The sequence below is a fragment of the Lepeophtheirus salmonis genome, chromosome 3 (genome assembly GCF_016086655.4).
Source record: "Lepeophtheirus salmonis chromosome 3, UVic_Lsal_1.4, whole genome shotgun sequence".
In the NCBI taxonomy this organism is placed as follows: Eukaryota; Metazoa; Arthropoda; class Copepoda; order Siphonostomatoida; family Caligidae; genus Lepeophtheirus; species Lepeophtheirus salmonis.
The window spans coordinates 15,552,737-15,570,671 of record NC_052133.2 but is presented as its reverse complement, the minus strand read 5'-3'; the positions used below and the strand labels follow the sequence as shown (position 1 = coordinate 15,570,671).

At 31.0% G+C, this 17,935-nt stretch overlaps 1 protein-coding gene across 2 annotated transcripts in view; it reads right to left on the bottom strand.

The window, feature by feature from the left end:
• Positions 1-3,530: 3,530 nt before the first annotated feature.
• LOC121114064 (glutamate receptor ionotropic, kainate 2) overlaps positions 3,531-17,935 on the bottom strand; it is a 60,281-nt gene continuing 45,876 nt past the window's right edge. Inside the window, exons 3-15 of one of the 2 annotated variants that reach the window (XM_040707898.2) lie at positions 16,349-16,495; positions 13,717-14,006; positions 12,768-12,821; positions 12,504-12,590; positions 12,240-12,425; positions 11,833-11,929; positions 11,628-11,767; positions 11,371-11,562; positions 7,684-7,836; positions 6,649-6,867; positions 6,448-6,588; positions 6,045-6,363; positions 3,531-4,508 (exon numbers count right to left, since the gene is read on the bottom strand). In XM_040707898.2, the coding sequence (XP_040563832.1) occupies positions 4,264-4,508; positions 6,045-6,363; positions 6,448-6,588; positions 6,649-6,867; positions 7,684-7,836; positions 11,371-11,562; positions 11,628-11,767; positions 11,833-11,929; positions 12,240-12,425; positions 12,504-12,590; positions 12,768-12,821; positions 13,717-14,006; positions 16,349-16,495 (2,270 nt within the window). In that variant the 3' untranslated portion in view covers positions 3,531-4,263. Of the gene's footprint in view, positions 4,512-6,044; positions 6,364-6,447; positions 6,589-6,648; positions 6,868-7,683; positions 7,837-11,370; positions 11,563-11,627; positions 11,768-11,832; positions 11,930-12,239; positions 12,426-12,503; positions 12,591-12,767; positions 12,822-13,716; positions 14,007-16,348; positions 16,496-17,935 lie in introns of both variants that reach the window. The other variant, XM_040707897.2, reaches the window with a different exon arrangement.

The following is a 17,935-nucleotide window of genomic DNA, read 5'->3' as shown; positions in this document are numbered from 1 at the left end:
CTTTTAGAAATAATATATTAATGAAAATTAATCATTCAAAGTTTGAGCCTCCGGTGAGAATGCATTTCTCTAGCGTGGAGTGGGCCTTGCATGAAAATTGCCTATACATTTGGGATAAATTTACCCTTATTCATGCTCTAAGGCGGTCTTGAAGGCTTTAATATTATGATGGCGGACTTGACAAAACTTTCTCTCGATTGGCATATAAAAATAATATAATAACCGAGGGGATTGAGATCTGGGAATGAGGGTGACCATAGTAAGTGATGATAATCGCCTGCATTTTTTAGCTCATCCGCTTTTTTGGAGCTGGGAAACTGACGAGCCAATTTTCTTTTCCTTTTTTTTTTTTGTCATTATTGTTTAATTCTTAAGGCTTACGGAGTGAACTTATTTTTGAACTTCATACATACGAGGTTTTATTGATGTATTACACACATGATTGAATATTTTAGTGTGCTTATAGAAGACGGAGAGTAACCCTGATGATTTGTTGCGGAGTTATTAGCGTAAGTCCTTGTTTTACTCAGGGAAGAATTACTGTTGAAGAATCATTCTAGAGCTTCCAATGCCTTTTGGTAACTTGTGCAAGGATTATCCATAAAGTGGCCTTGCCTTTCTTTCAGAATATTATCAAGGACATAGAAGCTCCTTGCATTTCCACATCTTTGTGACCCAATGAAAGTTTCATACCTTCCACATTTCGCCTAGGTCCATCCAGGATAGTCCTCCACTCCTCAATGCAGCATGGAATCTGTCATAGGAAATATTCATTTTCTTGTCCATTTAAGTTAATGAATCTTTAATAGGAGTTATTTTTTGAAAGGTTTTCTCAGTGAAGGGTGTTACTCTTAAAAGATGTATCACTCTAGGAACGACATAGGTGTTCCATGCTATGATGTTGTCCCAAACGTATAGATTCAAGTTCCTGAAGAGGGTGCAGGATCGCTCATTAGTCTTAAGAATCTCTGTGTTGTTCTTCTGGCATCCATTTGTCTCAACCCAAGACCTTAGGAGTTTGATCTCCGTAGAGGTTCAGAAATATGACCAGCCTTTTCTTATTAGATTTTTTTTAGGAACTCAAAATATTTGTTTTCTCTGGACTCATTTTTAATCTTGAGGGAAGGGCAAATCCTTGGGGAAGAGTTAAGGCTCTTTTAATTGACTTAATGGTGTCGAGGGGACTCCCATACACATTTAAAGTTAAGTCATCATCGTAAGATAGACACCCAGGTTTGTTAGGAATCGATGAGATACCAACAATTTGACTATCTCGATGAATTTCTTACGGAATTCCATCAATGCCGATATTGAAGAGAATAGTAGATATGGGGTCACCCTGTCGGACTCCCCTGGTCTTCAATGTCTTCTACTTCCTTTGGGAAGTTTCAATTCGAAAGCTGAAGGTATCTCTCATTAACTTCATTCTTGTGTGGTACCTTTTAGAAAATAATGCCGAAACTCGTCCAGAAGCCTTTTGAGATTGAGGATAGCTTCGTTCTTGATAACGTTACTGACACCACAAGCAGACTTGCTGATTGTGCCTATATTGGAAAAGCCATTGCGCTACAGCCAGTCTCGAATTTGCCTCAATTTTTCCCGAATATTCACAAATATTAACATTTTACATACAATATCATAACAAGGTACACACACTAAATAAAATAACCATAAGAATTTATAAACACAGATAAGTAATAACTTTATATTGAGAGCTCCAATAACCACTTGTTACATCAAGGAGAGATGCGACAGGAATGAGTTTACAGGGAGGGATTGTTGACATTTCTAACCCAACAGTGTCGTCACTTTTACCCGAACACAACTTACAATACCTCATATATTTGTTGTTTTCGTTGTTAAAACAGTCTGTAAATCGCTCTGATTTGAAATTAGGTTGAAATTGGTGAAATTATGGAGAAGTAGTTCTTCTGCCCGATCCGTCATTCCCCACAGGTTAAGAACAACTACTCTAGACAGAATAACAGGAAACAAATAATTGAGTTTGGTATTCTAGTTAAGAATTTCATTTAAAGTAATTAGAAAATCGTTAACACATGAAGAAAAAAATTACTTTTTCGAAGAAACCCTTGAAAAAAGTGGCTTTCTTCAATCATATTTTCTTTACACATTTTTGGAGTAGAATGAGTAAAATTTAAAAATCCAATTTAGGAAAATACCGATTTCAAAGGATAATTCATATATTAATTAAATTAGCAAGAATAGCGCATCTCTCAATTTTTCCTTCAAAAATAAAATTAAAATAGGCCTAAATTAAATGCTAGTTAGGCAATTACAACTATTTTTCACAGCATTAGTGCATTTTCTCCGAAGTCATAAATTGCATCATAATTGAAGGAGTATCAAAGTTGATATTTTTACACTGTAAAATAAAATAATTTCCAACAAATCTAACTGAAACTTTATCATATGGCTTTCACAATATAAAAAAATACTAACAAATTGCTTGAATACTACTTGATGCAAATGGTAAAGACTGATATTTGAAATAAATCAAAGTAATTTCAAATAAAAATGACTAGATTTATACAATTTAATTTGAGAGATTGATTAATTATCGACCGGGAAATTTGAATAATTAAGGAAAATCTCTTATTCTTTTCTTGTAATGGTTAAACCTTTATCAACAATATGAAATAAGATTTTATAAAGATCCATTTTACGGAGTCATTAACTTCATCAGACAAGAGAGATTTGCTCAATGGATTACTTTTAAAAATATATAGTTCTTTTTATTTCAATACAACATGCAATACGACTACCAGACAAGATCATTCCCTAAATACATATTTTACCAACCTCTGGAGTTAAAACTTATGCGACGAAACGTTGATATTATGATCGATTTTTGTTCATTTTTTGGTTGTCTTACTCCAAAATTAATCTTCAATCTTTAATAGGCCACCAGAATACTAAGGGTATCATGAACTGCTCTATAACAAACTACCAGCGGAATAGGGTTGTCCGCAGGGGTTTGGTTGAGGGGCTGTATACCCCACACCCAAATTAAGAAATTTTTGCTTTTATTTGGAAATTTAATATTTGGAATTTTAATAAATTTTCAATTTTTTCCCCCAAAGTTTAATTTTCTGTGAACAATTATGTTCACAGAACATAATTGTTCCCCTCCCCCCCTTCCGAAAAATATATATATTCCTGCAGACGCCCCTGATGTATCAATACGGAATTTAATAAAATGCCACGCTCCCAGCTCTTGTAACTACACAATCTCTATGAATTCACAAATAAAAATTGTATACCTTATTTTAAATAATGACATCACTTTTTTTTGTATCGTACAAAATTTGAAAAAAAACCCGCCTACAAAATTGTCGTTTCCTTTAAAAACGAACACAGATGTATAAACGGAAAGAAATAAGCGAATGAAGGCCTCATTGGACTTTTTTCAAAAATGAATGGAAAATTATGACATGTCCAAGTCTGTATAATATTATCCAATTATAATGAGTTTTACATCGACAATAAAGGACCCAATAACTTACTAGGTGTAGCTGTAATAATTACAAACGAACCCGTATGCAATGTATATATTCTTTAATTAAATAATATGCATCGTACATGATTAAAAAAAAAAGAAGATTAATATGCAGACATAATATTAAGATACAGTTTTTTAAGTCATCAGTAAACTCTTTTTTATATAATAAGTTAGATAAGTCACTCCATTATTTCACTACTGACACAAAAATATACACTTTTTTGTTTTGATAAGTTGACGATTTTTTTGCTTCTTTTACCCTCATCAGTGTTCTGGACAACGTTGATGGGTTAAATTGGAATTAGCTCTGGTTAAGCTATATTGAACAATTTCTGCCAATCATTGAATAATAATTCCATAGTCGGGAAGAGGAATTGGCTACCTTCTACCAACGGATTGAGTCCCTCTTCTCTGGTTTTATTTGGGGGAAAGGTTGTGAGATAAAATAAGGGCACGTTGTATTTATGGTATTTGTATGTATGTATGTATAATATGTAGATGGTTGAAGAATAAGATGGTTTTTATGTCGTTCTTTCTTCAGTCTACCATCAAAAGTACATGTAACACACATACAAGGTCTATTAGAATGTCTGAGACTGACAATCATCGTATTATTCATAAATTCTCTATATAGTCTATGATTAAAATTAAAATTATAATATATATTTATGTATATAATAACGCTTCTTCTTCGTCTTTTATGGTTTTTCTTTGGAATTATAGAATAAGTTGTAATTCTACTTTTACATCGTAGTGAGGAAACGCTGTTGCATTGGTGGAGAGCGCTCCATACTTTCTCCAACACGATGATGAATATCTGAGTCTTTGGATTCGAAAATCTTATGAAATTCTGTAGAGATCAGTTCGGATCGACTATAATGATCCGGATTATGTGCATCGTGCGCATGGAACACATATACGCACATTTCTAATAGTGCAATAATGACAGCAAGAACATAACCTATTCCAAGGGTTATCCATAATATATCTGCTGAAAATCAGATTAAATAATATAATATAATTTTTATTTAAAAAGGGAATCCTAAAGAAGGTCCTAAGCTATAAACCAAGGAACGAAACAAATCCCACGAGATCAATACTCGGCTATATGATAAATTTTTTGGCCGCTTCAAGTTTCATCGAGTATTACTCACTGACCTATAAAATACCTGAATAAGCATTAGGAGAAAAAAAGGAGATTCAACCTACAGCTGATATTTTATGTTATATCTACATATGTAGTAAAAAAATCCAAGTAGTAGTATGTAGTTGCCAACAGCTCAAAAACGAGAAACTCTCTTTCCCCTTTTTATTCAATAGCTAGTGCAATGTGCGTCCAGCTATATAGTTCCGTGGTATTAAGGGGGGGTTGGGGGGCTTAACACATATATTGCGAGTGTAAACGTATACGTCAGAGGCATCCACAGGTTTATGATTTTATTGTGAAAAAAAAAAAATTAAAATTTTAGAAAAACAAATCAAAAATCCACACCTATTAACAAAAAATTTCAAAAATCTACAGCCGTTAACAAAAAAATTTAAAAATCCATAGATATTCACAGAAAATCAATTTTTTGGAGAAAAATTTCAAAAATCCATAAATATTCTCAATAATTAATTTTTTTTGGAAAAAAAATTTAAAAATCCATAGCTGTTAACAAAAACTCAAAAATTTTAATGTTAAATTTATGGAGAAAAATTTCAAAAATTTATGAATATTCACAGAAAATCAAATTTTTTCGGAAAAAAAATTCAAATATTAAAGTTTATAGTAAATAGCAAAAATTGCTTTATTGGGGGGGTACAGTTAATCCAGCCCAACCACTGCAGACAGCCCAGTACTCCTATATATACCTTTATATATGATATCGGGAGAAGAGTTATCTTAAAAAGACTTCCTATTATCAATTAACAAGAGTTAATATATTTATATATATACACGTAAACGTGTACAATGTACACGCACGATAGATGTGATAATCCACCTTAACTCTATAACGAACTATGCCACCTCCGTTAATCAGCTCTATTAGCTGAATTGACATAGGGAAGAAAAAGTTGTATTAATCATGACAAAAAATGATAAAATGACGTCAGGGTCGGCATTAGGTTACTGGACCTGCAGTGGGAACACATTACGCCGTGTGATTGGTAGAAAAAAAAATATTTTAAAAAGGTCATTTGAGAAAATTTATAGAAATTTCTTTTTATGTTCAAATTTTCATAAAGGAGAGAAGGAAAATAGTTTTAGCTTCACATTTAACTTTTCTCCAGGCCCCACTAACGCTAAAACCGGCCTTGACCTCCGTTACTAATTATTATCATTATCCAACCTCGGATTCTGTTTAAGGCACCACGCAACCTGTTTTGCATACGGCCCCACATTATTTAAGACCGGCCCTAAGTGAGATCACTTTCATATAATAAAAAGTGGCATCTTGCATGGAAATATCGATTTCAGTTAGACCAAGCTAACAGGCGCATTTCGATCCATGGGCTTATAGCTTTGGTACAGACAACTTACGTTTATCAATATGTGTGTTATTGACACTACCCACACAACGATGATTACTCTCCTCCTCCTCATGATTTTTTGAGAACCACTTCTCTTGCAAGGACTTTAATTTCCCCTGGGAGTTGAGTTGTTCTAATACCCGAGAAAAGTTAGCTGCCCAGCGTGATCCTTTCGGGAAAATAGCTCTATAAGTTATAAGCTCATCTGTATTTTTCTCTTCAATCAAGCATTGCTCAAAATGCTTGGAAATGACTCTCCATTCTACTTCGGGGAGGACGTAGCGGCCTTCCGTGTAGAGACCGTTTTCAATTTTTAAAACATCATCGGGCTGAAATAAAAAGTTGACGTGTTAGTTAGGGAAATTGTAACTCTATGCATTCGAATTCAAAGAAAAACAAGTATGTAATCTTACCACTTTTTCACCTTTGAAAGAGAGAATGGCGGAGGCCCGAGAAGCATGCTGTAGATTCATCACAAAACTAATTGCAATGATGAAGAATACTTCCACAGTAAATAAAAAGTAAGTTAATATGAAAACTCGACTAGAAGGAGTCTGGAAAGAAAGCAAAGGATATTAAGAAAAATTGCATATGCAGAAATTAGAATGTCTTACTTTGATTTTGTGTGAGGTGGCTGGGAGGCCAGGAGGGAGGAGGAACCAAAAACAATCTCCTAAGATAGTTATCATTTGTGACTTTTCAAAAGCTCTTCGTGAGTAAGGACTTAAACGAACTATTCCAAACAAGAGAATAGCCGAAATGAAATAGAGGCCCACAATATTCAACCAAAAGAAAGGTGAAGAACTTAGAATTGAAGTGATAGAAATTTCACCCTATTAAAAAAAGTTGAGTTCATTTGATATTCACAAATAGATAAATGGTATATTAGAGTGAGGCTCGCACTCAACAAGTACTATGTATGTACCTAATTAATACATCTGGCCAATTACACTGAAATATATGAATATTTAGTGATGAAAACTCGCTGTATTTTTAGTTCCCCGTTTTTTTTTTTTTTTTTGGAATTGGTAATCTGAGGAATGAATTTTCTTTTCCTAAACTGTTGTGATTATTATTTAATTTTTTAGTAGTGAACCTCATTTTCTATTACATTCAACTATATTCAAACCTCGATTGAGTATTCGTATGTGCTCATAAAAGACGGATAGTGACCTTAAAGATTTTTGCTGAGTTATAATTATAAGTCCCTATTGGACTCAGAGTAGAATTGAGGATCTACATTGTAGTCATGATTGCCAATGTCCTTTTTTAATTCCATCTCCCTTCGTTACAGCCCCTTGAAACATCATGAGAGTTAAGATGCTCTCCTTCAAAAGATTCTTCAAAATGTCAAGACACCATATTGATTTTCAGTTTCTTTTTTTATATTAAGCCCAAAATACGCACGATTTTCATCACTATTAATATTTACCTTGAGCAAATGCCCAACAAATTTAGAAAAATGTCATAAAATGACATTTTTTGGGGGTTTGAGTGTACATAACTATTTTTTTTTCTTTGCTAATAATATATTTTAAATGAAGAAACAGTAGTTAAAATATTAATTCATTTTTTTTTTTACAAAATAAGGGAGTTTCAAAAAATGTCAGCTTAATTCTGATGTATATATAATGTAATGTACAAAATACCTTATTATTGATGGTTAACTCAGTCATGTTGGATACTAAAAAGGGAACGGGACTTTGATAAACTGCAGTGTCGACTTTGAGTCCCATATTTTCTTTATTTTCAAAATTATAAACGTCATCGGAACCAAAAGGACCCAATATGAGATCAAGATCCTGAAAAGTACATGAAAATGTGTATAAAAATAACGATATACCAAGTACTTAAATTAAATTAAAACCATTGAAATATAGGGAAAATTACTTATTTAAAAACAAATAAATTAGTTTCATTAAAATATATGTATTTGATAGTGATTATGTATATTATATCAAAACACATTTTAATTAGGAAATTGAGATTTTTTTCTACTCAATGATTAGCAGAAAACGATACACAAATAATATTTGTACAGTTTACATTATATAATTTTTTCTTTGTCTTAAACCCTTATTTTCATATTAAATTCTTTAAAAGTATTTTTTATAGTTGAGACTCCGTACGACACACATTTTTTTATGACTATGGTTTCAATGATTTTTCTAGACAAATTTAAATCGATGTTTGAGTCAAGACCGCAGTCGCAGACTAAAATTTAATTGTTTTAAAATCGAGGACCAACTATTTCGAACCCATTTTCTTTACTGCCCTTAGTTATAAACATCCTGTTGTAAGCTTAATTGTATATTGCAACCTTTTCTTCTGAAAATTAAACAAAAAAATGTACCAAATTCAAGTGGGGGGGGGCACATTAAAAAATGGTGTCGTAATAGTCACACAACTTTAATATTCTATTATAAAACTATTCCACAAAGTCTAAATAGTGGGCGAATGACCCAACAGTTTGTTCGCCAGTATGTATTTAGTATAAATAGTAAATAATACACTTGATAACATTGCTTAAAGAAAAAAAAAATTGGATGATTAATTATCAGATACACCAGGGCGTCGCTAGTCTCTTTTTTTTGGGGATTCAAGCCCCAAAATGATATCAAATACATGTTGTGTACAAGTTGCAATGACTGTACAAGTTGTAACTTGTATCAGCATATTGTGCTAGTTACTATTTCTTCGTCCTAAAATACATTATTTAATTGAATCATTGGTCATTAAAATTAACAACTATTAATTTTTAACATTATTTCATTTTGATCTATTAAAATTATATGGTTACTATGTATTTATGACTAATATAGCTGTGGGCATTTGAACTTTATAATGTGCTACAGAATACTTACATATATTATAGTAATTTGTATAAAAATAGTCGACAATTACACCATTGATATGTCCATTATCAATTATCCTGATCTTGAGTACTGAAAATCCTTGGTCTAAATTATTCATCTCATTTTTTGGTTGCAACTTGAACACAGTATATATTTTATTAATATAGTTAAATATAGAACTTGGGGCTGAACTTCACAATTAATGAAAGCTAGAAACGCCCTTGATAACAAATAGTCACCAGCCTCTACGATTTATAAAATTGTATAGCCACTTTTGTCTAAGGATAAAAATTAGAGGCTTTTCAGCACTAATAATATCATATTTTTCGGTGTCACTCTATGAACCGATAATTATCCCTCAATACAAGTTGTACAAATTAAGATGAGATTCTATATCTATCATACGTGTACACTGTACACGTAAAAAAGTGTTTGGGAATTGAATATTTATAGGTAAGAACCCTGTATATTACAGAGGCGATTACATTTTTTTTGGGAGAGGGGCTTGGTTTTTGGATTTTATCCCCTTAAAAATACAGAAACATAAATATTTTTGAAAAAATTATATTTCAAGTATTAATTTTTTTTCCAAAAAAATTTCAAATATTACATTTTTGGGGAGAAACATTTCCAAAATCCATAGCTATTCACGGAAAATTTGAAAAATTAAATTTCAAATATTAAATTTTATGGACAAAAAATTTCAAAAATCCACAGCTATTCAAAAAAAAAGAAAATATTTTAAACAAATTTCACAAATTAAATTACAAATATTACATTTTTTGGAGAAAAATTTCAAAAATACCATAGTTATTAACAGAAAATTAATATTTTTGGAGAAAAATTTCAAAAATACCATAGTTAATAACAGAAAATTAATATTTTTGGAGAAAAATTTCAAAAATACCATAGTTATTAACAGAAAATTAATATTTTTAGAAAAAACTTGAAAAATTAAATTTCAAATACTAAATTTTCTAGTAAGAAACAAAAGTTCCTTTTTTTTTTGGGGGGGGGGCATAGCTTCTTTAGTCCGCCCCCTATGGACACCCCTATATTTTCAAAACTACATTATTCCATCTTTCATAAATTTCTGTGATTTTAAATATTTCTTCCTTGCAGGAGAGAAAGTACCACCCAAATAAAATTAGTAAGTCATTTTTGTTGTGAAGGTTTGCCATTCATAATATTAAGTAGGGCTCTTATAAATATTTTCCATTTCTAAGCACGTGTTTGACTTTTCCAAATTTTTGGAAAAAATCCAAAAATTCCAAAAACCAAGTCTTCCTCTCCCCCTCCTAAAAAAATATTATCCTGCAGACGCCGCTGATAAACCAGGTGTAGAAAAAGTAATGATACTTTCTAAAAAAACATTTTTGAATAGGTGTTGTTTATTAAACCTTAAAGTTCTGATTGTTTTTGAATAGCATAGATTCTGAGCTTTTGATTGATGTACATGTTGTAAACAAAAATTCCGTATATGTAGCATTGGAGGCAAGAAGAGCCATTATAGGCAATTCCGCCCCGGGAGAACCACTTTGGACATCATAGAGGCCATAAACGTGTGCAAGGCCACAGTTTGTTGGGTCAGCCATCGTTTGGAGGATCATGAAAAAGGACTACGTTGCCAATGTGTGCAGGGGGTTGGGGGATTGGAGGCTGTCATTGAGGCTGATGGAGGCCAGATTCATAATGAATGTGCATTGTTATTGTAAAAAATATAATTTTCTATTACCAACATCATCCAGATCAATTATGAGTATTTTAATAACTATGCTGAGGCAAGTCTCAGTACATTTTCTACAGCTGGTACAAGTATTTTTTTTTCGCTCATGAAAGTTTCGAATTATAATTCCATAGTTGGGAAGAATGTGCCCAGAAATGGCTACTACTAACACATTTTGTGTCTTTTTTTTTCTTTTCGTATGAAAGGTATTGCCATCCAATAAATGTAACGACGTGATTCATAGACGATTTAAACTTGCGAAAAAACCAATAAATAAAGTAATATATAATAATATTCCTTGGTGGATGTTTGCAAGATTTTTAAAATCCAAAGCATTACTTTAATATTTACGTCTGAATACAACCTTGCAACAATTATTCATTTATAAATGTGAGTTTTTAAGTAGCTATTAGGTTTCGTGAGCTCAAATGATAAAAAAGATCCGTTTATTGCATCGTATTTTTATGGGTTTAATTACTTAAAGTGTTACGTTTTATTATTTAATTATTTCTTCATTAATAAAAACATGTAAGCAGAATTATATATTAACTTTTATTGACATCATGATGCAATCGTCAAATATTTTATACTTTTATGTTCACGAGGCCTCTTTTTTAATAATCGTTAGTTCATTATTTTATCACAGTTTGATAGACAAACCCAATTGCCAGTGGTTTTATTCCCAATTGTTTTATATTAAAAAAAAAAAAAATTGAAAAAGTAACTTTACACACTCAAATCCACAAATGATCTACCTTTCGCTTTATGAACTTGGCTATCCTATCCTCACTCTTGTGAGAATCATAGTGTAACTTTGGATGGTAGTAATGCAACGACACATTTAAATTATGTTTGTGCTTATCCACCAAACTCTTGGCTATGAGTTGAAAGACTAGTTTATCAAAATAGGAGTTGACTCTATGTTCCGTTGAATTAATTCCATATTTCTAAGATACAAATACGAAAATAGATACATACATTCCTTTGTATAATAGAAGTCTTAAAAACCTACCATTATCACTCCCACACGCAGAGGTTCCTCCTGAGTGAATTCTTTGGCTTGTGTGAGTTTATAAGGATTTTCATAGAAGGTAAGGCCTTCCAATGGACTTCCTCTAAAGTCCTGCCATTTCCCTACTTTTTTCATATATCCTAAAAAAATACGTCAATTGATGATAGAATTAAATTAATGGTACTTTAATTATATGTCAAATTACCAGAGGATTGCATTTCATAGATGTGCAATATAGGATTTCTTCGAAGATTGGTAATATTATCAAAGGAAATGTGTCCCGTCTCACCCGTGAACTCAACCTAAATGAATCGTATAATTAGTAAATTAAATGACTACCAATAGTTAACAATGTAAATCATAACATTTAATATTACGCAACTATAATACTAAGGAATAATCCAACCTCTCATATAGTTATCTTATTAAATATTCTCACATACATCGACATCCTTACTTATCGATGAAAAATAGAGTAGAGTGTAATTTAATCTACATAAGTTGGACTAAACGAGGGTTAATAAATTGATTTATTTCCTACTATGATTAATTGCTCGAATAATGTTAATTATTGTACTAAAAAGGAATCATAAAAAGTCTTCCTCTCCCTACATTTTTCATCCTTTGAAACAAATCCGTTCCAGCGTCAAATGTTGCTTCAGGGTCTTGACAATCAATTTGCTCAGTAGTCTCGGTCAGAGAGCTAAACTTCTCTAATGACTTGGCGAACACCATAATGGAATCTCGATAGAATCCCTTTTCAATGTCTATGTTTTGATTTGTTTTTCCATTCAGAGCCTAATGATTTGATTATACGATATAATTATGAATCAAGGCTGATTTATAGTAAAAAAATTAAATGAAATGTATTATTACCTCTCGATCAATAGAAGACATTCCAATAATTTTGGCTCCAGTTAATTTGACTTGATTTGCAAAGTCCTTTTCTTTTCTGAGTATGTTCTAGATAGAATATATAAAAATATTGTTATTGCATTGACATTCCAACTAGTTAAATATAATTATATAAATAAATAACAATTAACTAAGAAATAAAGGCCACCAGCAATATTACATATGATATAAAAAAGGTAACAAACAAATATCTCTTGAATAGTAAGGACAAGTCAATTAACATACCAATGAAGTAAATATAAACGTAGAATCTGAATGAACAATCCCGGACTCCAGAGCCTAAAATAGAAAAAAATATACAAGAAATAAAATCATTCATATGACGAACATTCATTTATTCAGAGTTGTAAATCTCAAGCATTTTTTAGACGTATCAAGAGCGTTTGCAGGTTGTGGGCTGGAGGGGCTTTAGCCCCCCCTTCCCCCAATTAAGGAATTTTTGCTTCTTATTAGAAAATGGAATATTTGAAATTTATTATAATTTTTCTATTTCTTTTAGAATAGCTATGGATTTTTGAATTTTTTCTCCAAAAAATTTAATTTTTTGGGAAAACCTATAGCTGTTTGAATTCTTTTTAAAAAAAATTAGGTATTTAAAATTTTTTTCCGCAAAATTTAATTTTATGTGAACAGCTAATACAAAAATTTACAAATGAGCTTTCAAATATTAAATTTCTTAAAATTTTTTTCCAATATTAGATTTCTAGTAAAAAGCAAAAAAATCTTTAGTGTAGTAATTAAATCCCAACCCCTGTGGACGTCCCTGTTATTCAGGGTGACATACCTTTTCTTTTTTCCCAGGCCATATTCTCTTTTTACATAATGTCCAAGGCATCTGGGGACTATTTTATACATTCATGAAATATCCAATTTTACGAATAACAAATTTTGCATGTTAAAAACTGACTTAAAAAGAAAATATCATTCAATTTCAAGAAATACGAAATTCCAAAATATTTGCTTTAAAAATGAAAAATTTAAAATTCAAAAGATCTTTTGTCAAAAAAAAAAAAAAAACGAAACACAAATTAGCTTTTTTTAAGAAACAAAAACCAGAAAAATTAATAATTATGATTTCAAAATATTCATCCCCATCTCATTAAGACAAATATCCTCTTTTTGGTAAATAAAAAATTGGTTATCCTTAAATATCATGTTTTGGCCCAAAACTTACCTGACGAAAGAAGTAGAGTATGTATTTCTCATCAATATCCACGATATATCCGTCCACTTCTTGATTTTGAAGATCCTTCAAGCCTCTTCGTATATCTGATGATCTCAATTCATAGATAAAGGGTTGAATATCGAGTTTTTGGAAATATTCAGTCAGTTTTCCAGGATCCAGGGTTCCAGTGTCTTTGTGATACACAATCCCAACCTTTTTCCAACCAAATTCCTGGCCCATTGCAAGGATTGGGCTCGAAATTTGTTGCATACTTGGTGCAAGGGAAAGGGAAAATTTCTCTGTCAATGGGAAAATAATTAAAAATTATTATTATAAACAGATTGGGATATTGAGTGCAAAATTAGTTCATAGTTTCCGCTCATTTTTGAATCCCTGAGCGGAAAAAATTGAACAATTAAAAAACAAAAAAATTCTTCAACAAAGTTAATTTCTTTGCTCCTTTCTATTATTCTCCATCCCAAGGTATCATATACCCCCAAAAAAAAAAAAAAAAAAAAAACTAAAGCTAAAATCAAGTATTAAGACGATGACCAAGTCATTAGTTTTTGTTCAAATTTCGTTGGCCATGAGAACACCTTTTTGTTCAGTAGAGGGGCTGAGGGTATCGAAAATTAATCTTTAACTAACTACGCAGCCTCCATTAATTCAAAAGCTGAATTCTGAAGGAAACAATAGGGCATAGTCGTTGTTTACTTATTATTTTGTACCTATATAAGGTGACAGAGAGTGCACCGTATTGCGACAAAATAATACAACTCCCTGAACGATAATTATCATTATCATATGAAGGAGACACCAGCACCCTGAAGTAATTTATACTTCTATTACCCCAGGCTGATCACACCACTTTCCAGATAATATATACCTTTAGTTTACTCGGGACCTATTGCATACATAACAAGGAAAAATGATTCAGTCACGTCATCGGTAGTATCTCAAAATCGACGTCTTTGTAAGAACCTTAATTTGGGCAAGTCACGTGGTCGTTATTTGGCTTTCAAAATGAACGGAAAGAAATTAGATAATTAACACTAGAATGGAATTTTTTCTCAAAAATGAACGGTTGAACAATCAATTAAGATAATACAGGGGAACACTCATTTTGTACAGATGAACTCAAGCCAAACAGGAATTTATCTTTGAGGGCAGAATCAAAACTGATCTCAGTTTTTCTTTCAGTCATCTGAATTTTGAAATCTCTGGGATATTAGTAATCCATAGTGTAACAAAAACCCTTGGAGATCCATATTTTTAAATATATCTTTTTTTATATAGAATATTTATCTATAATATAAGCTATGATATTCATCATCACTATGTATTAGGAATAAGTTTTAAGGGTCTAAAGAAAAGTGTCGTTTTTTATCATTTTTCAGACTAAAAATGGAAATGTATCGAGTTCAGAACAAGATACAGAATAAAATAAAAAAATCACTTTTAAAAAAGTTTTATTAATCCTATTTTTAATTTGGGGATTGCTTTAAGGGTAAAAAATAACTCTGAACGATAATGGTCCCGAATTACTATAATTCCAGATATTTCAGAATTCATATGACAGTGGGAAAAACTGAGATAAGTTTTGGATTTTGAGCTCATAGATAAATTCGATTATTGTATTCAATTCATTTGTACCAAATCCTCCCCCCCCTTAATTGCTTCCCTGTGGAATTAATGACAATGGTCTATAAATGTCAACCCCTTTTTGGAGAATATTTACATATTGCGCGTGTAATTCAAGTCTAGACGTAAATATTATAGATAACAATCTCTTCATTTGTCACAAAAATAATTGCGAAAAGTGGAATTATAGAAAAGCATGTGTGTTTCTATATGTAATTTAATTTTACTTTTTTTAATAATCAAATAATGTAATTATGTGTATGTATATGTGGGCCGTCAATACCAAAACAAGGTGGAAAGATTTTTCAGAAAAGTAAGGCTGGATTTCCTTGCTCAACACGCTCAATTATATTATCTTACATTTATATTCTTATTACAAAACTATTTAGATAAATCCTTTGGATTCACCAAAAGTTTCACATAGTGTTTTGCCAGTCCTTATTAATTCAGCCCAGTCCTATCAGCTCTTGGGACAGATCCTTAAGATTGTCGGTCCTTAAGACTATCAGTAATAGAAATAATAACACATGAATAAATAAAGTTGATTGACGTCATTAAGGACCAAATTTGTGACTGATATGCAGGGCTGAAACTGGACTGGACTCTAGTGTTCAGTCTTAAATAAAAACTGACAAAACACTAATTGTATATAAAGGTCGTGAAATCCTGAAATATAATTTATATAAATATAGAAATTGTATGGCATCAAATTATGATAGACTCTAATTGAAAGGTCATATCGAAGCTACACAAAGTATTTTATATTAAGTGAAAGCTTTACACCATAATTAATATTTTTATGTACCTTCGTCTATCCAGAAATTTGAATATATAGTCAATATTTGACGAAATAGATAAATGAAATATTGATATCATTATATATCTTATGATGTAAAGTAATAGATTGCAAAATTGTATTTTGTTTTAAATTTCTGTTTAAAATTGTTTTTTTATATTGACGAGTCAAATATACATATTGTAAAAATAACATTATTCATACTTAGTGCCGGAGAATCAAGGTCTGATTTTGGACGAATGGATAAATATGGGATCTGAAAGTTGGAACAAGTGGAGGAAAGCACGTCGTCCATTTGTGGAGAATTGGATCCAAGAATACTAATGGCTCGAAATTTGAACATTTCACAGGCTAGAAAAAGAAAAAAAATAGATGATTAATAAATTAATATGGAGGTAATTGTCAAAAAAGTACGGAAGTTTACCCATCATCATTAAAAAACTACACAACCCTTCATTGTATTATATTATTTAGGTGTAGTGGGGAACAATAATATATGAGCAAGATGTGTCATTCGCTCATTACAGTCATTGATTTACACGAAAACGTGATTATCAGTGCGTCTATGAAAAGTATACATACATAATATTTCGCTATAATTTATGTTCTCAGTATAGAAAATATTATCGTATATAGTTTCATTAAAATAAAGAATTGACATTTATCACTTACTCATATGTAAATATGAAATCTGATTTTTCAATCATCCAAGCGCATCTTTTCCCAATATTTAACAAAATATATTTTCTTATATACATTAGAGTAATGATGTTTTTACAATCTCATATCTCTCAATCATTTTTTTGATGGGTATTATGTAGAATTTGAATATAAAAGGATTTTAAAAGGGATTTGAGCAAATAACATCACTTAAAAAGTCATTTTAAGTTTGTGTTATTAGTTTTGAATATACTAATGCTAACACTATGCAACAAAATGAAGGTCAACCCTATATTCATTATTGTTATTTAAGCTATAGTACACGAAAAGGAACATTAAAATTTTCTACCTCAAAAGATTTGGCCTAGTACTAGTTGAATTTATAAAATAGACTTTATACTTCAATTTAAAAAAATGCGTTTAAAAAAGATCAATTTTGGTTGAATTTTGGTAAATTTAGTTTTTAATTTTTATCAAGACATTTATACAAATAATTTACAACAAAATAATTAAAAATTTAGATATAAAGGCATTCAAACAAGTTTAGAGATGCTTCATATTCAAAATAATTGATTAATTGATAGTTATAAACTGATAAATGATTCAGTTTTTTCTTTTGACATATTTTTGTAATTGATATTTACAAAACCTAATCAGCTTATTATTTTTAAATTTCGTAATGGTATATTAAGAAAAATAAGATATATTAAATATGTATTAAGATTTTTTGCACATATCTTGCAAAAAACTCCTTTATTTGGGAAATAGTTTTCAATGTTTGTACTTATTATGCGCGTTCCAAAGGTTAATTGATTTTCGGACAATTTTACTCAAAAATACCACTTCAAGTGGGAATGAGTAACAGGCTGCCCTTAATCCTGAAGCGAGCCGCAATGCTGCCTTCGGACCACGGGTAGAATATCCCTGCTCTAGGAGCGCTATATACAGTACACTCTGTACGCACACTGGATGCTACATGCAAAAAGACTGCGATATTTCATCAACATGACTATATTTTTATCTCTTAGATCAAAAATGCCTTATTTTCATTCAAACATTCATACAGAGAAACTTTTCTATATTAATATAAAATCTTTAGTCATGACAAAAAATCAATTATTTATGCGTTCC